At 43.6% G+C, this 26,629-nt stretch overlaps 1 protein-coding gene across 2 annotated transcripts in view; it reads left to right on the forward strand.

Moving 5' to 3' along the window:
- The window catches only part of ZFYVE26 (zinc finger FYVE-type containing 26), a 60,484-nt gene that overhangs the window by 14,431 nt on the left and 19,424 nt on the right, over positions 1-26,629 (forward strand). Inside the window, exons 10-30 of one of the 2 annotated variants that reach the window (XM_087819693.1) lie at positions 797-1,408; positions 1,653-1,739; positions 3,775-3,843; positions 4,656-4,807; positions 7,317-7,518; positions 8,490-8,753; positions 10,712-10,831; positions 10,924-11,088; positions 11,601-11,819; positions 12,440-12,542; positions 13,370-14,115; positions 15,434-15,630; positions 16,791-16,895; positions 18,397-18,519; positions 18,911-19,087; positions 20,485-20,731; positions 21,401-21,499; positions 23,798-23,961; positions 25,006-25,142; positions 25,596-25,604; positions 26,106-26,128. In XM_087819693.1, the coding sequence (XP_087675819.1) occupies positions 797-1,408; positions 1,653-1,739; positions 3,775-3,843; positions 4,656-4,807; positions 7,317-7,518; positions 8,490-8,753; positions 10,712-10,831; positions 10,924-11,088; positions 11,601-11,819; positions 12,440-12,542; positions 13,370-14,115; positions 15,434-15,630; positions 16,791-16,895; positions 18,397-18,519; positions 18,911-19,087; positions 20,485-20,731; positions 21,401-21,499; positions 23,798-23,961; positions 25,006-25,142; positions 25,596-25,604; positions 26,106-26,128 (4,020 nt within the window). The remainder of the gene's footprint in view (positions 1-796; positions 1,409-1,652; positions 1,740-3,774; positions 3,844-4,655; positions 4,808-7,316; positions 7,519-8,489; positions 8,754-10,711; positions 10,832-10,923; positions 11,089-11,600; positions 11,820-12,439; positions 12,543-13,369; positions 14,116-15,433; positions 15,631-16,790; positions 16,896-18,396; positions 18,520-18,910; positions 19,088-20,484; positions 20,732-21,400; positions 21,500-23,797; positions 23,962-25,005; positions 25,143-25,595; positions 25,605-26,105; positions 26,129-26,629) is intronic. The other variant, XM_016223844.2, reaches the window with a different exon arrangement.

The raw sequence follows: 26,629 nt of genomic DNA on the forward strand, positions 1-26,629 counted from the left end.
CTCTAAATCAATGTCATAGATCACAGCTGAAGTGTGAAAGAACCCATTTCCTATCCTCTCTCATTTTTCTTAATAACTTACAATTTTTTAACTTGCTTTGTATGACTGCCAGTCAGTCTCTCTCCCTTGTAGCTTTGGAATAAACCTTTACCTCTGAGCATGGTCATTTTTGACCAGTGAACACTTCTTCTTTTTTTAATTTTTTTTTTAATATCTTTATTGATTTCAGAGAGAGGAAGGGAGAGAGAGATAGAAACATCAATGATGAGAGAGTCATTGATCAGCTGCCTCCTGCATGCCCCCAACTGGGGATCGAGCCCGCAACCCAGGCATGTGCCCTGACTGGGAATCGAACCACGATCTACCTGGATCCTAGGTCGATGCTCAACTGCTGAGCCACGCCTGGTCAGGCCAGTGAATATTTCTTAAGGGATCTAGGTAGCCCTTGATCCCCTTTAGTGTAACAGTGAGTGAAAACAGAATGGAGGAGTAAGGAGCCTGTATGCTGGAGTGCTTGTCATAGGTGAGGAACAATGTAATATTTAAAAAACAGAAACAAAATAGCAAGCATTCAGTGAGCTGTACTTCTAATTAAGGTAGCAAAATCTTTCTGCAAATCATGAACAGAGGTTGCTGAAGAGTCTTGTTCTCCTGACTGTAACTGTAATTCCCCGTAGTCATGAAAACAAATGAGTTGAAGTTGTGAGATTGTTTGAGTCTGGCAAGCAATGTTTCTAATGTCTGCACTTTCTTTCTGCTCTTTCTCTGCCCTCTTCTCTGATACGTGCTTCTTTAGGTGCTTCATATCTCTTCTCAACATACCTGGCCAGGTGTCAGCAGTATCTGTGCCGTATTCCTGACTCTTTGTGCCTGGAACTTCTAGAAAACATCTTCTCATTGCTCCTCATCACTTCTGCCGACCTTCACCCAGAGCCTCACCTGCCCGAGGACTATGCTGAGGAGGATGACGTTGAGGGGAAGGGCCCTCTGGGTTTGAGGTCCCCACCAGAGAGCCCTCGACACATAGCACAGCCTGAAGGGAAGTCAGAACGGGGTTCCCTGGGAGGCTCCAGGAGCCCTGCTTATACAGTTCCAAGCTGTCCAAAGACAGAGCCAAAAGACCATTCCCCAGGGCCTCATGGGCACAGCTTTTTGGACCTAAAGCACCTTACAAGTGGCATCAGTGGTTTTCTGGCTGATGAATTTGCAATAGGGGCCTTCCTCAGGCTTCTCCAGGAGCAGCTGGATGTGCTCAGCCAGCACAGCCCCCCTGAGGAGCCAAAGCTGCCCGAAGGCCAGAGCTGCTCCGGAAGCAGAAATGGACTGCAGAGCCGCCTGCACCGCTTTTCCAAGGTTCTCTCTGAGGCTCAGTGGAGATACAAGGTGGTAACAAGCAACCAGGGCTCAGGTGAGAGGAGGTAGCAGAACCAGTGGGTCCAGAAAGTGAGGAGGGAGAAAAACCCCAGGAATGTGGGAGAGAGCGAGGAGTGCATGGGAGTCACACCTTAACTTAAGGCATATCACCATAGCAACTAGTGTCAGAGCCGTGTCTCAGAGCCCAGTCCAAATCTTCCCCTACCTGTTACCCCAGGAGGTGTGTCAAATCAAAATTGATCACTTTGTGGCGTGACCCATTGGGTTTACTGTTTCAGAGGAGCAACCTTCACGAAGATACCGGCCCCTTGCCCCACGGCACCCTAGTCTCCGCCGGGGTCGTCGGACTCGAAGGAGCCGGGCAGGTAATTGATGAGCTCTCCTCATGCCTCCTCTTGCACCAGGCAAGTGGCATATGGCCACTTGTCTGATATTCTTTAAGATAAAGCCCATGGTCCAAACAAACACACAAACGAACGAACAAACAAACAAACGTGATCTAAGTGTATCCTAGTCCCACTCTCCCAAGGTAACCCTTGCTGATAGTTTCCACCTGGAATTTTCCACATAGCACAAGTATATATATCATTTCATGTATTCAGATGTATCATTGAGAACTGTAACTGTTTTTTCACCTGTGTCCTTTTTATATATACAGATGTTTCATACTATATATTGACGACTTACTTTTTTCACTTATTTTAAAAGCTGCTGAACATTCCATTGTCATATGTACCCTTTTGTGGACACTTAAATTGTTTCCAGGTTTTTTTTCACTATTATAAGCAATGCTACAGTAAACAACCCTACAGGTATGTCTGGGCATACTTGTGTGAGTACAGCTACAGGATAAGATCCTAGCAGTAGAACAGCAAGGTCAAAGATATGTGGATATAAAATACAGATATTACCAAACTGCCTAAAAGAAAAAAAATGGATGAATTTACATTCCCACCAAATGTATATGAGTGTCTATTTGCACATACATTCATTAAAAACTAGTAGTCAGATTTTTTCAAATCTTTGCCAATGTGATTAATGCAGAAATGTGTATCATTATTTTAATATTAGTTTTTAGTTTAAGGTTGAATGTCTTTTTATATATTTATTGGCCATTTATAGTTTTCTGAGCTGCCTATTCATGTCTAAGGTCTATATTTTCTATTGGGTTCATCTTATTGACTTGTAAGAAGTTCTTTGTACATTATAGATAATGTTCTGTAATTATGTGCTAACAGTTTTTCTCCATTTTTTTCTTTTGACTTTGAATTTTTCTGAAGTAATTTTATACAGGAGCATTATACAAGAGTATTACATTTTTAGATAATCAAATTTCCATTATGGTTTTCGTGCTGGTTTTTAAATAATTAACAGGGAATTCATAAGAGTTTCCTATGTGCTAAACAATACTAAGTATCTTGAGGGAGATGAATGAGGCATACATCAGGACTTTGCCTCTGAAGGATTTATAATTTACCTGCACAGATGGTAAACTGACCTGTATCCATAAAAAACTTAAACTGCACTGAGGCACTGCTTGAAAATAGAAGATATGTCTTAGAAGGGTGCTCAGCATAGCCTACAGAAGTCAGGGAGACAGGTTTTATGGAAGATGACTCTTGAGCCACGCTCAGAAGAATGAGGCGACTCTCGCTAAGTAGCAAGGAGAAAAGTGAGCGTTCTGGGTGGAGTGGAGGATGTTGTGAGAGAAACTTGGAAAACTGCAAGGCTGAGTGGCTAAGGCCCTTAAGCTGGTTTGAGTCAAAAGGCATAGCTAGCCTCCACTTGCCCTGTCTACCCCAAGGATACACAAGCCAACTTTCCTATAGCTGTGTCCTTTCCAAGCAGTGAGCCTAGAAGAATCCCTTGCATAGGGCTGTATTACCCTTGAATGACCACGCTAGGAAACAGTGAACCTCCATGCGCTGGGAAAAGCGAGTAGAAGCTTTTCCTGTAGGGCTGTAAGCACCGTGGTCCTTGGCAGACCAGGTCCTATGCAAGTATGAGAACAACTTTTTCAATGTCAGAAAATGTTGGCATCTTTTACACCCTACTACTTTCTGGCCATAATAGTTGTACTTTTTTTCCCTTTGGCATACTGACAGTGCTTAGTGAGCAGACGGGGGTCAATGACCCCTAGAAGTAACTCGAAACCCTGGGGCCCTGAGACTCACGGGTTGGAAACCACTGGTATAAGCTATGACCCAGTGAGCATTGGTGCCATATTAGGCCCACCCTTCTGTAGAAACTAGTGTTTTTGCTGTAGAAGCAGTAGGTGTAGTAGTTACCCATTATCCCCTCACTCTAATTACCCAGATCTTGGTTTTCAAGCCAATTTCTCACTTTCTACATTGTAAGGAGTTGATGGTTGATTTTCTCCCTTCTTCCTAATGCCTCTAGATCTCCGGGACAGAGGTTCCAATCCATCCCTGGAAAGTACAAGTAGTGAGCTGAGCACAAGTACTTCAGGTATGTTGCCAACTTCAAGCACCTTTGCCAGATATGGAGCTGCCACACACCGTGGCATAAAAACCTGACTGAGCAGTTCTTATTTATAAGATAAATAGTTCCTGGGGATGTAACATACAGCATGGAGACTATAGTTAATAATACTGTATTGTATATTTGAAAGTTGCTAAGAGTAGATTTTTAAAGTTATTATCACAAGAAAGAAAAATGTGCAACCATGTGTGATGATGAATGTTAACTAAACTTGTTCTGTAGGTGGCCAAACAAATTTCAGTAGGGAAAGGGCTGTTTCACTATCAATTGAGCTACCCATCAGCAGAGAGAAACAGAGGTGAATACCTAAGAATGATACTTAAGTCTTTTTTTTCTTTATTGTTGAAAGTATTACAGATGTCCTCTTTTGGTACTTATGTCTTGTATTCAAAGATGATAGTATAGGTTTGCCCTTCAATTGGGAAAAAAATCAAGACTCATTACACACCTTTTAAAAAAAAGAAACTTGTCCAGCCATCATAGCTCAGTGGTTGAGCATCGACCTAGGATCCAGGAGATCCCGGATCAGTTCCCTGTCAGGGCACATGCCCTGGTTGCAGGCGCGATCCCCAGCAGGTGGTGTACAGGAGGCAGCTAATCAATGACTCATCATTAATGTTTCTCTCTCTCCCTCTCCCTTCCTCTCTCTGAAATCAATAAGATATATTAAAAAAAGAAAGAAACATGAAGCCATAAGAGTTTAGTGGGAGGTTACAGCAGTATAGTTTTTCCTCAATTTCTATTGCTTCCTTGGCCCCCTCATTCTTGTGTCTCAACAGAGGGAAGTCTGAACACTGTGTCTGGAAGGAATGATTTGGGTGGTCGGTTGCAGCCCCAAACTCAAAGTTCACTCATCCCCATGATGTTCTCCCCACCTGAGTCACTACTGGCATCCTGCATCCTCCGGGGGAACTTTGCAGAAGCCCATCAGGTAAGGACCTGGGCAGCAGGTGTTAGTAGCCTAGGACTCACCTTGTCATATTAAAGAATACAAAGTCCGCCCCTAGCTGTCTGGAACCTACTGGGCCTCAGGTAGAGCTGGATACATGTGCAACCAGAGCCACTTGGGAGCATTTGCAGGGCCACATCCAGCAGGAGAAATAGGAGAGAGTTTCCATGTATAAGGCCCAGTCCTTAGCATTGCAGATTTCAAGACCCAGGCAGGAGGAGGTTTAAGCTGTGGAATCATTGATTTGCTTTCTTAACATAAACAGTGTTTTAACAAGAGAAAATATTCAGCTATAATCCCAACATTTCAAAATGTGGAAATATTTTTGTTTCTTTCCTTCTAAGCCTTCTCTGAACATGTACATGTTTTTACATAGTTAAAAATCATGATGCCAGCAATATTTAATAAGAAATGGAATACCAGTTCAATATACAAGTATAGGGGCTACCAAACTAAAACGCTCATGTTGTCTAGGGAAAAGTGCAAGAAGAAATCAGAAAGACTTACTCTCCCTGAGCTTCTATGTCCTCACTTGAAAATTGGAGTTGCCCAGCTGGCATGGCTCAGTGGTTGAGCAGCAACCTATGAACCAGGAGTTCTCCATTTGATTCCTGGTTGGGGCACATGCCCGGATTGTGGGCTTGATCCCCAATGGGAGACGTGCAAGAGGCAGCCAATCAGTGACTCTCTCTCATCGTTGATGTTTCTATCTCTCTCTCCCTCTCTCTGAAATCATTAAAACATATTAAAAAAAAATTGGAGTTAAATTTAATACCTGCTTGTCCTACCTCATGGGAATGTTAAGAGGATTCTGTACAAGCTGTGAGAAACCCGGTTACAGAATAAGCTATATGTATATAAGGATCCTCTACTATTGTTTAAATTTAATAGCATAAAAACCTACCATTCTAAGTTTTGAAACTCCATTGGTATATTTATTACACTGTACTCACCCCTTAACATGTAGGTCAGAATTTTTCTTTCATGTAAGTTTCGTTGTTGAAGAATCAATTCAGGAGAAATCTAAGTGATAGGAGAATCTTTGCTTAGCCTCCTCTGGTCATTCTAGGTCCCATACTTAAAGATAATGATAATTCTCACCCGGCCGGGCGTGGCTAAGTGGTTGAGTGTCAACCTAGGATCCAGGCGATTGGGGTTCAATTCCTGGTCAGGGCACATGCCCAGGTTGCGGGCTCAATCAATGACTCTCATCATTGATGTTTTTATCTCTCTCTCTCCCTCTCCTTTCCTCTCTCTGAAATCAATAAAGATATATTTAAAAAAAAAAAAAAGATAATGATAATTTTGACCCTCTAGGGAGGATGGGACCCTCACCAGCCTTTCTTACACCCAAACCCGGAAGAAGTCAACTGTGAGCTCCCTGGATGCTTTACCTCTAAACGTCCTCACTTCCACTTCCTTCCCTGGGCCCTTGATCTTTTTTCTTTTTTTTAAATAAAAGCTTTATTTTTAAAAAACCTGGCTACAGAATAAGCCATAAGTATTGTAAGTAAATACCAAAGGCATTAACAAGAAAATAATATTACTTGTAACCCTATTGTCCAGAACCAATATTAAACATAAAGTATATTTTTTGCCATTATTTTTCTAAGACATATGTGACTTTTATGTAGCCAAGATTGTTTTGAATTTAAAACTTTATATAGGCCTTTTTAATATTTGCCTTGTAACTGATTAAATGACCTTACAATAGTCTGATCAAGTAGCTGCATTTGACCATTCTCCTGTTACTCAACATTTAGATTATTTTCAACCTTGTAATAGTTGTAATAAGTAGTGCCAAGATGATCACCCTTAGACATTAAGCCTTCTGAATTATTTCCTTAAGAAAGTTTCTTATGAAAATTACTGAGTCAAAGAATATAAACATTTTTAAAGCTTTCTGTATTACCAGATTGCTTTTCAAAAATGTTTGTGACAGTTCATTTTACCACCACCCCCTGAGGGCTTGTTTTTGGTGTTTTTTTAATTGACTTCAGAGAGAGGAAGGGAGAGGGAGAAAGAAGTAGAAACATCAATAATGAGAGAGCTTCATTGATCAGCTGCCTCCTGCAATCCCCTGCCTGTGCCCTGACCAGGAATCGATCATAGGTCAATGCTAACCACTGAGCCATGCCAGCTGGGCCCTGAGGGTTTATTTTTACACTTTGTCATTGTGATAGATGTAAAATGGTATTACTATGACTTAAATTCCCTGGATTACTGAAAGAGATGATATTTTTCATCTATGTATTAGTCATATGTATTTTCTGTTTGAAATTGTCCACATCTGCCAATTTTCTACTAGGGCTTTGGTGTCTTTCTGGCTGGCTTGGGTAAGTTATTTCTGTAGTTGACCTATTCTTCTAACATGCACCTACAATCAGATGCTTTAGGGCCATAGTTTAATGATAGGCAAGATCCCATATCTCTAGATATCCCCAAACTCAGTGGACCCACACAACCCACGCTCCTCCCTCTCTTGTACCAGGTGGTCTTCATGTTTGACCTGAAGTCCTCTCCCAGCTCAGGGGAACTGATGTTCGTGGAGCGCTACCAGGAGGTGATCCAGGAGCTGGCCCGAGTCGAGCACAAGATTGAGAATCAGAACTCAGACGGGGGTAGCAGCACCATTCGAAGGACAGGCAGTGGCCGCTCAACTCTACAGGCCATTGGCAGCGCTGCGGCTGCAGGTAAGGCTTCCCTGTTGCCACCACTGGTGGTGAGGTAGCTGGGGAAGGAGGGCCTCAGGGGAAAGACCACCCAAATGAGAGGTTCATCAGGAAGGTGAGCAGAAATCCAGAGCAGGACACTTGCCTTGCAGAACAGCCGTCCTGACATATTGAGAGTAGATTTCTAGCTGTGCCCAGCTTCCCTGATCATGGCATTCACACATACCTGCCACTCGAGCTACTCCATTAAGCTTGTCCTGTGTGACTAATACTGAAGAACATGAATGCTATTTCCACCTGTGTTTTCATGGTCACTCTCTTGGGCTTTGGGAAATGGTTAGGAATTTATTTCCTTCCATGTAATTATTTAGGGATAAAGCATATTATCTTCCTTTTCTGTAAAATGAAAATGTTGTGTATTATTCCTATGGCCTGTGATTTATGGGTCTCAATTCCCAGCCTAGGCTACACTGCAGAAATTCATCGTTTCATTATTAAAAGTGGAATCTTATTCCAGGTTTTCACGCTGTCTTACTGCTCTAGGCTCTGTGCATCAAGTAGCATCACACGTTGCTCCTTCTCTATTCTCCCAGACATTTTCAGTAGCTATTCAAAAGTATATATGCACGTCCTTTTTGCTTTTACTATAAATGGGCTCTTACAACAAGTACTGTTTTCTACCTTGCTTTTTTCGCATTGTATTTTAGAGATCTTTCTGATGAGCACACACCCCTCATTCTTTCTCAGAGTACTTTTAGATCCCTTTTGGAAGGAGCCCTCACTCATCTCATCCATTTTGCGTTCTCTCGGTCTTCCTTTCCAGGCCATTGTTTTGATGCCATAAGAATGGGATGCAGTGATGGTAGTAATATGTGCAGAAGATGCCCCATGCAGAAGGACCTTGAACACTTTTTAAGTAACTACTTTTCAAGATAGAAGTGGTATATAGAATCATTTTAACCTTTACTTTTTACTCCATTGCTGGTGTCCAGGGATGGTATTTTACTCCATTTCTGATGTGACCGACAAGCTGCTTAGCTCCTCTGGAGACCCCATCCCCACGCTCCAGGAGGACTTTTGGATAAGTAGTACCCTGGTGGAGCCCACTGATCCCCTGAGGGAGGTTCTGGAAGACCTCAGTCCCCCCGCCATGGCTGCGTTTGACCTAGCTTGCTCTCAGTGCCAACTCTGGAAAACCTGCAAGCAGCTCTTGGAAACGGCCGAACGACGTCTGAACAGCAGCCTCGAGAGCCGAGGTGAGTTTGCTTCGTCGGCCATATTCCCCACTTCTCAGATGGATTTCTGAGATACTTGAGAAATGTGCAAGAACGCACTTACTGGGGAAGGAGAGACAGGGAGCACGGAGTAGTTAATTTCCTCATGTCCAGTCTGAAGGCATAAATATAACCTATTGAGAGCCTTGCCTTCTTACAGGACAGCAATCTGCAATTAGTTGGGGCAGTTCTTTTCTCATTTACGGATAAATATATACATTCAAAAATGATGTAAGTGAAATTTGTATCTTTAAACTGCATTCCCCCTCCGAGTGAACCCCACTTAGCCTATAACCTGGGGATAGTCTTGAGTTTGTAAACCAGGTATAAGGGAAAACTTGGTGCACTCAGTTAAAGGGAAGATTGTACCTTGAGGTAAACAGTATCAAAATGTGTACATGGGATTTTCTGAGGAATGAAGGTAGAAGAATGTGAAGACAGAATTAGGCAAAATTCACACACCAAACATTGGAAGGACTGACCAGTGAGGGAGAAAGGAGCATGTTCTCTCAGTAACATGGAGGGAGGAATGGTGGATAGGTTGCAATATGAACATCCACTCCTAGGTTCCAGGATTCGCTAGAGAACCCATAGGACTCAGCATGTAGTCACACACCTGGCTAAGATTTATTTCAGCAATAGGATACAAAGCAAAATCAGCAGAAGGAAAAGGCTCATGGGATAGTCTGGAGAAAACAAGCCAAAGAGCTTGCAAGAGTCCTCTCCCTGTGGACTCACACAGGACGGGCTTCATTCCTCCAGCAATGAGTTGTGACAAGGGTGAAGTGTTGCCTACAGGGAACTTATTAGAGACACAAGGCCCAAGGTTTTTACTGGGAGCTGGTAACAAAGGCAAATTCCAGACTCTCAGAAGGAAAGCAGGTATTCAACATAAACCACCGTGTATGAAGAGTGCAGGCACAGTGAGCCACTCTCATTTAGGGAAAGTTTTATGTCAGTATATAGGAAACTGCCCGTCAAGTTCACAGATACCGGCCAAGGGCCAATCTTTCGAGCAGGCCTTTCTGAGGATAGAAGCCTCAGGCCTGCTGCATTAAATAACTCTGTTCTGCACACTTCTCCAAATCACTTCTGAGCAGTTGGTTAAAATGCCCTTTAATGGCCCTGGCCCATGTGGCTCAGTTGGTCCTGTGAACCTAGAAGTTGCCAGTTCGATTCCCAGTCAGGGCACGTGCCCGGGTTGTGGCTCCATCCCCAGTCGGGGCGTCAGGAGGCAGCTGATCAGTGTTTCTCTTTCTCCTTCTCCCTTCCTCTCGCTAAAATCAAAAACTTTTTTTTTTTAAATGTCCTTTAATATTCATATATTCCTTCTAAGAAAGTATGCTGTAGCACATGCAATTCTTTTTTGGGGAACAATTCCTCTCCACCTCATCTAGCACTTATATTCTAAAATGAAAGGAAATATTATCCAAACTGTTAGTAGCTGAAACAGTTTCAAGTCAGTAAATTAGGAGTTGCTTTAGTACCTACTTGTCTTCAGGTTATCCCAAGCATAGGGGTACAGAAGAGGTAAAATGAGTAATCTCTGTTCATAAAACTGTTCATAGTCTAGTCAGGGTGTCAAGATCCTACTTAAAGCACTTAGAGAAGACAGATGTGATCTCAGGGCAAGTCCTCAGCTGAGGGCAGTACCAAGGCAGATCCACAGGAAGTGCCTGATGGCTTGGGGCGTGATGCCGTGGGAGCGCCAGAGTCTCGGGCTGCTGCTGCTGACAGCTGAGGCCTCTTGCAGGAGGTAGCCCTGGCACCTCAGGCACAGAGAAGCCAGGTATATTGGCTGTCACCCAAAATGGCACAGCATATACTTCCTCTTTAATATTGGAGGAGATAAAATTGTATAAGTAAATGCAGGAACTAAGTAACAATCTCTGAAAGTACCTCGTTTTTTCTGCATTCCCTCTTCCTTCCGCCGTTCCCAGGTCGACGGCTAGACCATGTCCTCCTCAATGCTGATGGCATTCGAGGGTTTCCAGCTGTTCTTCAGCAAATCAGTAAGATTCTCAATTATTCCCTTATGTCAGCTGGACAAAATAAATCAGGTAAGTTACTTTTCTCCTTTTTTTCTCTCCTGGACTCAGAACATTAGGTCAGCATCAGACTTCACTTTTTCTTTTTCACTTGCTTTCTGTAGAGAGTGTAGAGGAAAAAGGAGGAGGTCCTCCACGGTGCAGCATTGCTGAGCTGCTTCAGACGTGCTGGCCCAGCCTAACTGAGGACTGTGCTGCCAGCCACGCCAACCTCTCCCAGCAACTGGACCAGATCCTTCAGTCGCTGAGGGAGGCACTAGAGCTGCCAGGTACGGGCCCAGGTGTGGGAGCAATGAGGACTGAACCAGGGAGAGGAAACACTTTGGAGCAGAGGCTTAGGCCTTCAACAGTGTGCCCTACTGGCCCTCCAGTTAGCCAGCGCATGTCTCATAAGTAACTCCACCTGTTCCCCTGCCTCTGGCGTGAAGGGATGATTAACATTCCATTACCTGCTCTAGCTTTCTTATTGCTAATGAGCAGCATACCCTAAAGTTACTCAGTAAATGTTGATCAACCCTTCCATTCCAACCCCAGAGTCACTGGGGTGAAAACAGAATCACCCACCCTGATTTCTCCAGACTCAAAGCTCTTCCTGGCTGGGAATCACTTGCACGTGTGACCAACTTAAGATTTTTGTAGCTGCCTTGTAAGTGTAGCGCCCGAGCTATGGGAGGCCCCATGCAGTGTACAGAGGCCCAGTTCACACAGTTGTGTTGGAAACTGACCCAAAGCTGGATGCACAGACTAAAACCTACATCATTTCTGCCATTACTCCTCTCAGAGCCCAAGAGTACTCCACTCTCCTCCCTGGTGGAGCAGGCAGCCCAGAAAACTCCAGAGGCAGAGGCCCACCCTGTGCACATCCAGACTCAGCTCCTCCAGAAAAACCTGGGCAGACAGACTCCAGCAGGCAGCAGTCAGACTGACTACATGGGCACCTTCTCCAGTTACTGCAGCACGCTGGCTGCAACTCTTCTTCAGAGTTTGCGCTCTGAGCCTGGTAAGTAGCAAGAAAGAGGAAACAGGGTCATGATTGGTCTGCAAGTGTTTAGAGCAAGGAAGAGGAAAGATACTCAGTTAAGAGGTTCTGGACACAGCAGTAGCCAAGGGCACTAGATTTATAAGGTCTTCTCTTATTCTTCTGTGCTTTACTCATTTTTGTCTCCCCAATACCTAGTATAATTGTACAGCACATGGGAGTGCTCAATAAGTTATGATGGCATTAGTGACTCAAAAATACCTCTCAGGTCTTCAGTCCCTCATGGATGTGTGGCCCCGGCAGAGGAATCAGGTCTCTGATGTGAGTGCCAGATTCCTACTTGAGTCCACGGAGCGAAAGTGGCATGTACTCTGTCATGTTAGGCGAGCAGGATGAGCTGTTTGTGGCCAGACCTGGCCCCTGAAGTTTGTCTGTGATTGGAGTCTTTAGAGCAGTAGTAAAGCATAGACAAACTTGTGCTGAGGGTCATGTTGAGAATACCCTTTACCTAAAAATATCAACAGAAGGGCTTGCAATGTAGTCTTCGTCTTAACACTACTTCTTTATTGGTTCTGGAAGACAGGGCTCTGAACTGTTGCATTCAGGGGTGCGAACAAAGGTTACTTTCTTTACCTTTGCAGATCACGTGGAGGTCAAAGTTGGAAACCCCTTTGTTCTCCTGCAACAGAGCTCTTCCCAACTGGTGTCACACCTCCTGCTTGAGCGACAAGTTTCACCTGACAGGTAGGAGCTACGCCGTGGGAATTGAGCATGGGCCTTCCTAATTGTTTCATCAAGGAAACTGAGGGCTGCATGGGGTTATACTTGGGCTCAGTATAGGGAGTGGGTTTCTTCTATACTTCGCCCTTGATTTCCATTTACTCTTATACAGCTACATTCAAATTCAGTGTGCCTCCTTTCTTTCTCTGTTGCCACCACTAAAATTTACATTGCAAATATAAAATTAAGGAGAGAATCTTCACCTAGGAATAGGCAATAAGTCACAAATCCGATAACACATTAGTTGGCCAGGCTATAGAAAAACAAGCATTCTCATAGATTGCTGGTGGGATATAAGTTTGTACAAGCCTCCATGGGAAGGCACTTTGTCCAAAGCTACTAAAATTACAAATTCATATACCCTTTGACCTAGAAATTCATTTTGGGGAATTTATCCTGTGGCCTTATTATACATATGGAAAATTATGTATGTTCAAAGTCATTTTTATTATAGCCTTATATGTAATAGGAACAGATCAGAAAAATCCATTGTCCACTAACAGGAGACTAGTTAAATTATGGTTCATCCCCATAATGGAATACTATGTGCTGTCCAAAGAAATGAGAGGCCTCTCTGTAGAGGGATATAAACAGATCTCCCAGATATGTTATGAAGTAAAAAAATAAAGGACAGAGCAGTATGTCTAACAGGCTATTTTTTGTGTTTTAAAAAAAAGAGGGGGACAATTAAAGAGCCTGAATGTACAGTTGCTCGTGTAAACATAAAATCTGAGATTAGGTGATGGTGCCTATGCACTCAGGCTTTATTCCCTCTGCTTCTCTCCCTCCAGGTTAGCAGCCCTTCTGGCCCGAGAGGGACTCAGCCTGAGTGTGCCTCAGGTCATCGTCAACTGCTGCTGTGAGCCCCTTGCCCTTTGCTCTTCCCTGCAGAGCCAGCAGACATCCTCTCTCTTGACCCAGCTGGGCATCCTGGCCCAGCTACACACCTCTCACTGCCTGGAAGACCTCCCACTTTCTGAGCAGAGCTCCCCAAAGCCAACTGAGAAGCCCATATCAGAGAAAAAGCCCAGCTCCTCCCCAAAGGATTTATCATCCTCAGCCCTCACCTCTTCTGCCTTGGCCTTCCTTAAGTCCCGCTCAAAGCTGCTGGCAACAGTGGCCTGTCTGGGGGCTTCCCGAGGATCAAAGGTCACCAAGATCAGCTTGTCATGGAAGGAGCTTCGTGGCCGCAGGGAGGTACCTCTGACTGCAGAGCAAGTAACCCGGGAGTGTGAGCACCTTCTGGAACAGTTCCCTATGCTTGAGGCCTCTCTCCTGGCCGCCTGGAAGCCCCTCCGAGGGTCCTCCAAGCAGGAGCAGAGTCTGGCAGCGAGTCTCTGTGGCCAGGCTAGTCTCTCTACTATCCTCCTGGGTCTGCATTCTCCTGTTGCCCTGGATGTACTCACGGAGGCCTTCGAGGAAGCCCTGGTGGCCAGAGATTGGCCCCGGGCCCTTCAGCTTACTGAAGTGTATGGGCGAGATGCGGATGACTTGAGCAGCGTACAGGATGCAGTCCTGAGCTGTGCCGCAGCATGTGGTGAGCAGAAAGCTATGCCTCCCTCCTTCACTAGTGGTAATAGCATTTCACATTCACTGAGCATATCATCGCATTTGGTCCTTATAGTAACTCTAGAGAAAGGTGCCACCATAAGGGTAGGAAGCTTGCCAGGATAGTAGGAGGTGGAGCAGAGCTTAAAATTTAGGTCTTTCTAACTTTAGAAAACATATCTATAACCAGTATTCTCAACCCTGCATGTCAGAATCGTTGGAAAATTCTATAAACCACAAATATTGGAGGTCCATACCCAGAAGCCCCAGGTGGAAGTTAGGTAAATGTTTACTTTAAAACAGAAAATTTTTTCTTTTAAGGGCTTTGAAGGCCATAGAGTCTCAATTGAAACTACTCAACTCTTCCATTGTTGCATGAAAGCAACCAGCCATAGAGAATGTATAAACAAATGAGAATGGCTATATTTTAATAAAACTATTTATAAAAACAGGCTGTGGGCCTGTTTGATGACCCCTACTTTAAAAGCTCCCCCGGAGATTTTGATGTGTGACCAGAGTTGAGAGCCAGTGACCTACCATACTCCATTAGGGAAAGCAAGGGGCATGCTATAGTGAACAGTTTCTGGGTAGAGGGCCTCGCTTCCCTGTGGAAAGGAGAAAATCAGTCCTTGAGAAGGGCGAAGAAATCCACTGACTGGTTATGCAGCCTTCTGTGCTTGGAGTCTGTTTTTCAGCTCTGAGATAGGTGTGGGAGAAAGAGAGATCTACGAATAATGACAGAGGATATTAAGGGAGTGAAACTACTTTCCCTGAAATAACTTTCAAGTAGTTATGGCACACAGTGAAATTGCAGGGAAAACTAAAAGTTCCACTGACTCGTTGAGCCTGAAACATTGCTATATATGCAGCATGCCAGAATGTAGAGAGCTTCATTTTCCCTCCTTCCTTCCTTCCTTCCTTCCTTCCTTCCTTCCTTCCTTCCTTCCTTCCTTCCTTCCTTCCTTCCTTCCTTCCTCCCTCCCTCCCTCCCTCCCTCCCTCCCTCCCTCCCTCCCTTCCTTCCTTCCCCCTTTCTTCCTTTCTATTTCTTCCTCTCTTTTCTCCTTCTCATCCTCTCTCTTCAAAAAGTCTCGTGACTCTGATTAAGTTTGCATAAACAGAAACATAGGGGCATAATATTTCTGCTTGCCATATAGTATAAAAACTAGTTAGTCAGATAGATCTTAAGGATCCTCCAAGCTCCTGTTTCATGAAATTGAACAAAGCTCTTCTCTTAAGAAGCAACCTGGACTCTGGAGCTCTTCTGGTGCCAGGCTTGCTGCCTCTGGGTATCTTTTTGTCTTGTAGACAAAGAAGGTTGGCAGTACCTGTTTCCTGTGAAGGATGCATCTCTGAGAAGCCAGCTAACCCTAAAGTTTGTGGAAAGGTGGCCCCTGGAGTCATGCCTAGAGATCCTGGCCTACTGCATTTCAGACACAACTGTCCAAGATGAACTAAGGTGTGAACTACAGAGGAAGCTGGTGGAGCTGGAGGTGTATCAGAAGGTATGGGCTCTGGCATCGAGAGAAAGGAAATGGACTTCTCACCCTATTACCAACTCTCTCTAGTCTATTCTTATGTGATGGTGGATTCTAAGAAACAGAAAATCTAGGTCTGGCTTTTGCTTTGCATCTGGTTTTTGTTCTTAGGTGAACAGTGAGGAGGCTGTTCACCTCCTGTCTGGTTCCTCTTTTATTTACTCACATGATTTTAAATATATATGCATCAAACAAGGATAAAAAATTAACACTAGATAATACTCTGGAGTCCACAAAGCCTTTTCACATATACAAGGTGGGGCAAAAATAGGTTTACAGTTGTAAATGAAACACAGTTTATTCTTATTATTTATTAATGTATTATTTTCCATACAAACAACTGTAAGCCTACTTTTGCTCCACCCTGTATAGTTGAGCTTTGTGTACGTTTTGTGTCCATTGAGTTTTTTGTTGTTCTTCTTCAAGAGTTTTTATAGAGCTTGTCTCATAATATGTCTTTTTTAAAGATTGTTTTAAATCCCACCTAAATTTCAAGAGCCATTTTGAAAGGATGCTTGAAAATGACAATTTCAAAAGTGAAAGATTCTTGCAGTGTATGTGTTACAGTCAAGATCAGGAGGCTCGGGGAGACAGGTTTGGGTGGTAACAAGTATAAAATATATGCTAATTTTCCATGTGTACTTGGAATGGAACGGAGTCTAGAGCCCCACCAGCGAGAGGCACGTGAAAATTGTGGGTAAAAAAGATTCTTTCCACTCTTGCTCAGCAGTTTTCATGCAGAGCTAAATGCTGCATGAAAGGTGATCCCACAGAACATTGAAGCCAGCGGACTATCTTGAGTTGAGTTTTGGGATGGAGGAGCATGGGACAAGTGACCTTAGAAGGGTGAGCAAACTGTAAAGTTACAGAAACCTCTGAGAGCTGTCTTCACAAGTGAAAGGCCCCAACCTTGCCCTCTCGGCTCAGTCTTTGCTCCGACTGTGCTTCCCTGATAGGTTCACTCTCCTCTAAACAATCTTTGCCCCATTTGCTCCAATTCCTCCCTTCTCCTGGCAAGTTATGACAGCCTGACTTTGGGACATAGCTTATCCCAGGAAACTCCAATGACTCGTTCATGGAGGAAGAAGCTGCACTGTGGTTTGACAGCTTTTCCTGTCTTTCTGTAGATTTTAGGTTTGCAGGCTACCCCAGTGTGGTGTGACTGGCAGACCCTGAGGAACTGTTGTGTTGAGGACCCATCAACTGTCATGAATGTGATTCTAGAAGCAAAGGTACCATTTTCCTGGGTGGTATGTTCTTTCCTCCTCTTTTCAAAGCTACAACTCTTTAGCTGGTTGTGTAGACCTCTTCCCCCATATAAATGTCCACATTTTTTTTATAACTGCATCACATTCTTTTTTCATTTTTGTGTATGTGTATGAATTTATCAATATACAAAGAAGTATACAAATGACAATTGATGCTTTTATACTATTACCTTGCGTTCATACAAGAGATTTTCTATACTGTATACACTGGGTAGAGAATGTATATGTAGCAGTGGGATTGCTGTGTCATCAGACATGAGCATCTCACCTTCACTAAGATTTTACCAACTGCCCTTCAAATCAGTTGCCCCAGTTATACTCCTACTCACAGTTTCTATTGTTTCCATATCCTTACTCTTTTGGTATTATCCAACTTTTCACTTTTTGCCAAAAGGATGGTATCTCATTGTTTTAATTTTCATTTTCATGATTAGTAATTATCTTTTCATGTGTTCCTTGGACATTTGAGTGCTATATAGAATTTATTGACCTTTTAAGGAGCTGATATACCATAGTTCAAAATGTAGATATGCTCATTCAGATGTTCAGCCATCCAGGAAACATTTATCGAATACCTGTTATTTGTTAGATACTATGCTAGATGGTGGTGAAACAAAGATGATAAAGTTTAGTCCTTGCCCTTGAGCAGCTCACATTTTGGGAACGGGGCGATAAGAGACGTATTCGTATGTAATTATTATATTCCAAGTGACAGAAGTAAGCCCAGATTGTGGTAGGAGCACCAGCAGGGCACCTATCATAACCTGAGAAACAAGGAAGCATCCTCAAGAAGACAACATCAGGCAGAGTGGTGGGGAGGGCATTCCAGATCCGCCTTATTAGAATACTTGGACAAAGCCCTGAAAATTCTGTTCTCTGAAATTTTAATCCAGAGCTCACAAATTGGGGGTGTCGGGGTGTGGAATCCAACCCCAAACATGTTTGTTTGGCCCATGCAGTATTGGTCTGCCGAATTTTTATTTTTTATAATTGATTTCATTGTCAACATTTTAAAATAGGGACTTATTTAATTAAAAAAATTTTTAAAGCCTAGTAACTCTGGACCTGCACTTTCATGTGGCCACAGTCAAAGCTGAGTAGGCATTGTCTCCTTTGAACAGTCTTCTCAATCTTCCCCACTTCCATTGTATCTCTCAGGGCTGATACCAAGTGTCAGTCATTTATTTCACCTGCTTTTCTTTTTTATAATACTGCTGAGATGAAAATCACATAATTAACAGCCTGCTTTGTTCATTTTCATTTCTTACCCAGCCATTCTAGTCCTTTGAGTTTATGATCCCACTTTAATCCTGTAGTGAAGTTCCTACCAGTACTTACCAAACTTTCTAGGGCTTTAGCAGACCGACTGAAGATTGCTAAGAAAAATCAGGCAAAAGCCAGATGAGTGTCCAGGCCATTCATTTAAAGGGACTGAAAGCATGTGTGTGTGTGTGTTTCCTTCCAGGAGTATGGGCTGTGTGAGGAGTGGGGCTGCCTATACCCCATTCCAAGAGAACATTTAATCAGCCTACATCAAAAGCATCTTCTTTACCTTCTAGAAAGAGGAGATCATGAAAAGGCTTTGCAAGTAAGCCTCCAACTTTTCCCATTCTGGTGGGGGGGGAGGGTACGAGAAGAGTAGTCAAATCAGATGGCTTCGTTCCTGCTTAATTCTATGCAAATATTCGCAGTCTCAGATCTGCCCCTTCTGGTCCTTCAGGAGCTGGTTATAGTCTGAATCTTGAGCAGAAGGTGCCTAGCCCTCCATTAGGTACCAGAGGGGCAGCTGGGTCAGGATTCTGCTGAACTCTGGTCCTGTCAAAGCCATCATTTGTGAAGCTATGGGAGTGGTGAAAAAAATGAGTACAGAGAAGAGATTAGTCCAAAATGAATAAATGTTCCATTTTCAAACAAAACAGGCTGGACTAAGTATTCTTCTACAGGCTTCACCTTTCTCCTCTGCCCTTCTCCTCCAACAGCTTTTGCGAAGAATTCCTGACCCCTCCATGTGCCTTGAGGTCACAGAGCAGTCCCTCGACCAGCACCCTAGCTTGGCCACTTCTCACTTCTTGGCCAACTACCTCACCACCCACTTCTATGGAAAACTGACTGCTATTCGACACCGTGAAATCCAGGCACTATACATGGGATCCAAGGTAAGGAGGAAAAGCAGGTATTGGAAAGCGTGCCTGAGGGAGAGACTGCTGGCCAACTCCCACTTCAGAATTTGCCCTGTCAATGGCTCTTCTTCCAGGCACCTGCCATCTTTGGCCTGTGCTGTGTAAAATCTTTACCCTAGCAGCCCACCATATCCTAGCTGAGTCCCTTAGAACTTGTCATTCTTTTACTGCCCCATATCCAAAGTGAATTTTACCTGGGCCTCTTAGGTTCTCTTTATGCTATCCCTGGCATCTGCTGTATCAATTCTGACCATGTATTAGCATCTCCTGGGCTTTTTAAAAATACCAGTAGTTGACTTCTACCCCCAGATCAATTAACACTGAATCTCTTGCAACAGGGCCTGGCTATCTTCCAAAGGGATTCTGATGTAAGGATTTAAAACTAGTGCTTGATAAAGGGTTAACTGTCTAGGTAATAAGATGAGGTAATAGGCCCTTACCTTTGATACATAACCTTGGAGACACTAATAGAAAAAAGTTATAAACTAGAAAAAGTAATCAGGAGAAGCAGTGTTTGGGGAGAAATGGGGCCCTCTGGCACTCTTCTAACAATTCTGATGTGCAGTCAGATATACTGCCCACAAATAGAATGAGGGCTGGCTGAGCCAGGAATATGACCACTGGCCCACTTGCTAAGAGTTCCACTACATAAAATGTTCCTAAAGAAGATACTTTTTTTTTCTTTTTGATGCACTCTACCTAAATGGAGGACTCCTTTAAAACTGGCAATGAGCAGAGCCAATGGACATATTTTAAGCCTAGTGATAACAACCTCTAGAAGAAGTTTAGAGTAAACATTTACCTGTAGGACACTGGAGGTGCCAGGTTAGGCAGTCCACTGAAATCACCTTATATTGTTCATCCTAATAAAGCCTCAAATGGACTGAATGGTGGCTTTAAGGTCAGGCAAACCTCAACCATGCCTGGAGGATTGAGGCCAGAGGTAAACCGCCTACCACCTGTGGGCCAAATCCACTCCTGAGCCTACTTTGATATCAAAGTTTATTGGAACAAGTACATGCGTTCACTTATATATTACCTATGGCTGTTTTCCCACTACACTGGCATAGTTGAGTAGCTGCAACAGAGACTTGATGGCCCATAGAGCCTGAAGTTTTTATTATCTGACCCTTTACAGTAAAAGATTGCTGACCCCTCCTCTAAGTGAAGGTGCTTGGAGCTTTCTTCTTGATTGCTGCCTGGGGGATTTAGATAGGAGTCCAGCCTTGCTTCCTAAAAGACTACTAACCTGTTTCAGTAGTTAGCCATGTACCCTTGGTCCCTAGCACCTTCCCCTTCCTAGTAAGAATCTCGGCTTTCTTCTGAGGTTTGTGTACTATTTTCTTTATTCTGTGGATGTTCCCCACAAACAGGTTTTGCTGACCCTGCCTGAGCAGCACCGGGCCAGCTACTCCCACTTGTCCTCTAAACCCCTGCTCATGCTGGAGCAACTGCTCATGAACATGAAAGTGGACTGGGCCTCTGTGGCTGTGCAGACACTGCACCAGCTGCTGGCCGGGCAGGAGATCGGCTTCACCATGGACCAGGTTGACTCACTGCTTTTCAGATATGCGGGGAAAGCCCTGGACTTCCCGTACACTCTGAGGGAGAAACGATCAGGTGACTGCCAACACCCTAGATGGGCCTTCTGCATGGAGGAGGAATTACTATTCTACACCATTAGTTTTAATTTCTCCTCTTTTATTATTTTGAAATAATAGAGATTGAGAGTAGGAGAGATCTTGGTCTTGGAGGAAGTAGCAAGCTAATCAGAATTTTTAAATAGTAGATAACCACCGTGTGCTTGATGTTTGGGGGAACGAATGTACTGGAAGTAGTCTCTCTGTGGCCTTCATGCAGTGGGTTCTCAAGTGCCATCGTTTTGTATAGAGAGTACATACCAGGGTCTCATCAGCTACCACTGGTGTCTGAGCTGACTCAGCCTCTTCAAGAATGAAGAAAATTAAGTAAATATGGGCTGGTGTCTCCAGCCAGCTCTTTTTTCTTACTCCCTACCCCCTAGGGGCATCATCTTCCACTTTCCTCTGGATATTTTTTGATGTATTTTGTACAATCCTGGAATCTAATTTCTTATGTGCCTTTATAAACATACTTTGTTGAGGACTTTAAGAAGCAGGCTTAGAAGTCCTTCTACCATTCCTTTTATACCTGGTAGTGTCATGGAATGACAACCAGTGAAACCAACAGGGCTTTGAACTAGCTGCCTAGCACAGTGAATAGAGATGCTTACGGTAGAACAATATTCTGACAGCATTTCCCTCTCTGCAGATTCTGAGATTCACCTCCAGGAAGTTGTCAGTCAGGCTTCAGACCTCGAGACCTTGACCAGATCACCATCAGCCGAGTTCTCTTCTGCTGCCGCTCCTGGTGAGAACAGCTCTGAGAGTTACCCAACTTTTAGTTCAATCTTGCCCTATTCTCACTTTCTGACTCTTTTGCCCCTTTTTTAAAATTTCCAGTTACAACGTCCTTACTGTTTTCTTGGTTTGTTCAACTTCGTATACCCCAGAAAATTCAGCATACAGTTGATTCTCAATATTTGCATTGGTATATCTTTAGTTTCTACAAACACTGACTTAGTGAATACTGGACCATTGCTGCTAGAGCAACTATGTACACATGTGTATATAGCTATATACACATATATATCTTACATATATTTATATGTGATTTATATGTATCATATATACAGATTAGATATATATATCACAGATTATAACCTTGAATTCAAAACAGTTCGTAGGAATGAATTCTATTTTAGTTATTTTACAAAAGAAAAAAAGGTTCATCAGTGTTAAGTGACATGCCTGAGGCCACCCACTATTGGTGCCAGAGTTGGGTATCATTCCCTGTCCTACTAAGCGCAGGCCCGGAGCTCCGCACACCGCACCGCCCTCTTCCATCCCTGCCCTCTGGTGCGCTCTGTGGGAGAGCTAAAACAGGAGGGAGAACACCTTTTCCAGCCTCAGCTGAGAGCCTGCTGTCAAGAGACTTAAAGCATTCGCCACCCTGCATGTCCGTGAAAGCACTGTAAATATTGATTTTGAGGTTACAAATAAATGCTAGCGAGTGGACAGATTCACAAATATGGAATCTGTTAATAAGGAGGACCAACTGTATTTCATCTTCATGTTTATTCTACTCCTGTGCTGCATCTAAGTACTGACATCTGTCACCCACACAGGGTGTAAGCTCCTTGAAAGCCTCAGCCGTGTATTGGTTGCCCCTTTTTTCTTTTTTTAATCCTTACTGAGGATATTTTTCCCATTGCTTTTTCAGAGAGAGTGGAAGGGGGAGAGAGAGAGAGAGAGAGAAACATCAATATGAGAGAGAGACATCGACTGGTTGCCTCCCACACGAGTCCTGACCAGGGCCGGGATCAAGCCTGCAGCTGAGGTATGTGCCCTTGGCGGGAATCAAACCCGGGACCCTTTAGTCCGCAGGCCAATGCTCTAGCCACTGAGCCAAACCGGTCAGGGCGGTCGCCCCTTTTTTCCATCCCTCCTCTCCCAAAGTCTCTGGCCCTTTGCACAATGGCCTACACTCAAAAGAAGCTCAGCAAGTGTTTGTTTTGCCAGCGGTTGGAGCAAGATTCTGGGAAGAGATCTGTAGCCTCTCATCTTTGGGTACTGCTGAGAGTCACTATGTTTTTCAGTTTTCTTTTTCTGTGACCTGCCAAAATTGCTCTGCAAGGCGACAAGAAATCTCCTTAGATACCATAAAGCAAAGACTGGCATTTCATGGCCATTCTTTGAGAATTAGTCATTCTTCATGGTAACCATCAGACCTGAGGGGAGGGCTCAGACTTACAGGCATATGGGCAGCTTCATGCATCCGGGCAAGGCAGCCTGAGCAGCTTTGGTTTATGTTTTGGGTTTGGTCTTTTTTAGCTTTTTATTGTGGAAAATTTCCAAAACACAAAAGTAGAAAGAATAGTGCAGTGAAGTCTCACATACCCATTACCCAGCTCATGATGACCATTCTTGATTCATCTATACCCCTGTCCTTCTACTGGATTATTTTGAAACAAATCCTAGATATAATTTTATTTATAAATATATCAGTATATGTCTCTAAAAGTAAGGACATTTATAAAACAAAACCATAACATTGTTATCATACCTAAAAACAAATTAATGATTCCTTATTATTAGCAACTATCCAGTCAGTATTCAAATTTTCCCAGTTGTCTCATAAAGATGTTTTTAGAATTGGTTTTTCTAGAATCAAGATCTAAATAATGTTCGTACATGGCATTTGGCTAAAATATCTCTTAAATCTCCTTTAATCAGTAGGTCCCCTACATCTTTTTTCCCCCTACCTCTTTTTTATTTGTGGAGGAAACTAGGTCATTTGTCCTAAAGAGCATCCCACATGCTGCATTTTGCTGGTTTTTGCCCTGTGGCAACCTGGGTCTTTATTCTCTATATTTCTAGTATACAGTAGCGATATCTAGAAACTTGATTTGATTCAGGCCTAATACTTTTGGGTACGTATATTTGATGGGTGGTTGTGTCTTTCCCGTCAGGAGATACACAGTGTCCAGTTGTCTCTCTTCTTGTGATGCAATCAGCCATTAATGATCATTAACTGACTCAGTTATTTCAGTAGGGATTTGTAAAGTGGCAAAATTCTAATTCTCTGACTTCTGGCTCTGACTCCCAGGTGTCTCCATTGTACATTCCCCCAGTCCAAGGGAGAGGAGTGTCCCACAGAGTCAACCCCTGCTGGAGTTTGTGCCCCCAGCAACACCCCCAGCCAAGCACCAGTGGGTACCAGATGAGAGTGAGAGCCTCTGCATGGTCTGCTGCAGGGAGCACTTCACCATGGTGAGCAGCATCCATTTCCCACTTTATCCAAAGAAGAAATTAAAGCAAAACTCAAGTTCATAAGCCTGAGTTTATAATCACCTCATGTCCCCAAGAAGATACTGATATTTTCAGAACTACCAAATCTAGAACTTTGGATGTATCTTTAACCTGACTAGAGTGTATTTTCTGGATTCAGACAGGTGGTAGATGCCCTGAAATAGCGTTAAATTCTAAAATCTTTGCCATTCTCATAAAAAAAAAACAAAAAAGAGGCAGTCTGGTTTAGCAGGAGGAGTCACCAAACATCAGAAGATCTTGTTCCTAGCTCCCCTGTCTTTCACAATGAAACATATGACCTGGTAGTGGTTACATTTGCTGCCTCTGGAGACAGAAGACCTGGGTTCTAATCCCAGCTCTGCCTCTTATTAGCAATGTAACTATTAACTTTTTCAGTCTCAGATGCTCACTTGTAAACTCTGGATGATATGTTATTTGTCGTGTCACTGTAAGGACTAATTATGATAAATATTACCACACTTAACACAGCGCCTGACTGATATATTACTCAGTGCCAATGAAAGCAAGGATGATGTAATTTCTTTGTGTCTGTTGCCTCCTCATTTATAAAAGAGGTGTAATATGTTTACTAACCTCTTATAATGAAATGAGGTAATACTTGTGAGATATTTTGAAAAAAGAACACTTTTTTTACCATCATGAATACCATGTAGAAATTGTATCTGAGAAATTGGCTGAGAAAATCATTTCCTTCCCCACTGTTTTTTGCTGTATCTTTACATGTTGCCTCCACAGACAAGTAGATCTTATGAGGAGCTATTGTAAAATTGTCCATGACTTGGGCCGAGAGATAACTTTACATCTCAGCTTCTCAAAGGCAAGCACTAGTGTGTTCTTTCTCAACAGAGGCCCACACACCTGGTGTTCTTAGTAAGGCACAGGGGCTGACACCAAGGATAAATGGATTAATAAGTATACTCACAGTTCCTGCCATCTCACCTTCTCTTCCTCCCCCTTCCTTCTCTTTCCTCTGACACTCCTCAGTTTAACAGACGTCATCACTGTCGCCGCTGTGGCCGGCTAGTGTGCAGTTCCTGCTCCACTAAGAAAATGGTTGTGGAAGGCTGCAGAGAGAACCCTACTCGCGTGTGTGACCAGTGCTATAGTTACTACAACAAAGAGTGAGTGTTCTGCAGCAGGGCTACTACTGTTACTGAGCCCTGCACCCTTCCCAAAGTCCTTACACTCCCAGGAGGCTCACTATGGAGAGCATCTCAAATCTGGAACAATTACAAAAAAGTTTTAACTTAACATTCACATTGAAATGCCATGAACTCTACAGTGAAATATTTGCCCTTGGTCAGAGAAACCTCTAAGAAAGAAATAGGGGTGAGAGGAAGCCAAGTTTCAGGCTCTTACAAGATGTTCTTTCTGTATCAGGGCAACTCGGGTCATTGATCTTATCTCATCAACCTCCTCACCTGTTTCAGAGCCACTCCTGCTCCAGTTGGTCTTAGCTGGACTCAGAGGGACACATTCGTACCTGCTGAATGTTTGGGCATCACTTTCATCAGCTCTCATCTATCTGGTCTAGTCATCCTGGCTCCTTATCATAATTAGAAGAGCCTTTTCAGTAATCCTGAGTCATGTTCCTACCCATAGTTGACTTGGTGAGAGATTTCAGAAACTGCTCGTCCCTCTGGCAAGACAGATCAGGTCTGGGTTAGCTCGATCAGTGTTGCTCAGTACTTTGCACTACTTCTAGCAGCAAAGAATGCTGAAGCTAAGACTCCTAGAACATATGAGCCAAAGCAACTATCCAAAAGCAAAATCACTGTGAATTCTTCGTGTTTTACTGACAGACTTAAATAGATTTTACGTTTTGTTCAGTAGTGTAGCATTTTTTGTCATTATTTACCATGATCATTGCTGATCTTACAGGAAGGAATACGTACCGTGCTTATACTGCAGATTCTGTGACCCTGGCATACCACTGCCTCCCTCAGGGTGGGGACAGGGAAATTATCTATCTACCATACTGCTGAGATTTGAAATGAGCAGTTAGTGTTGATGGGCATTCTTTCACTCAGTAATCACTCAGCAATAGTCACTTTGCTCTCAAGGCGCCCCCATTTAGTGGGGAGGCAGCCAACAAACAGACCACAAAGTCATTGAATAAGGACAGTGGTCAGGAGGGTTTCTAAGGTGTGGCACCTAGCCTGAGCCTTAGAGGGTGAGAAGATAGTAGGAAAAGAAGCCAAAACAGAGCATGTCCAGAAATGGGAGGAACAACTGCAAAGGTAAGGGTAAGGGTAGGGGAAAGTATGGGTCGTTGAGGAAGTGTAAATAGGTAGGTGATGGGCTAAGGTTCTGGCCAGTGTACCTTGAACTTAGAGGCTGGCAGCTGAGCCAGGAGGACCTAGGCAATGCCACAAGGCTGGGAGCTTGCCCTTTGGCAGCATGGGTTGGGGTTAACCAGCAGGCTTCTCATGCAGGTCATGATTTATGACTCGACTTGGGCTCTGGCGTGTGGCATCGGGACTTAGTGCTTGGTGGTGCCACCTGAAGTTGACCAGTCAGTGGCAGAGTGGGGAGGACTTTTATGGGTTGAGCACAGGTCATGGGTGGCAGGAGATGGTCTCAAGAAGTAACCAGATCAGGTCACAAG

Source organism: Miniopterus natalensis, chromosome 1 (assembly GCF_054644295.1).
Source record: "Miniopterus natalensis isolate mMinNat1 chromosome 1, mMinNat1.hap1, whole genome shotgun sequence".
Classification (NCBI taxonomy): domain Eukaryota; kingdom Metazoa; phylum Chordata; class Mammalia; order Chiroptera; family Miniopteridae; genus Miniopterus; species Miniopterus natalensis.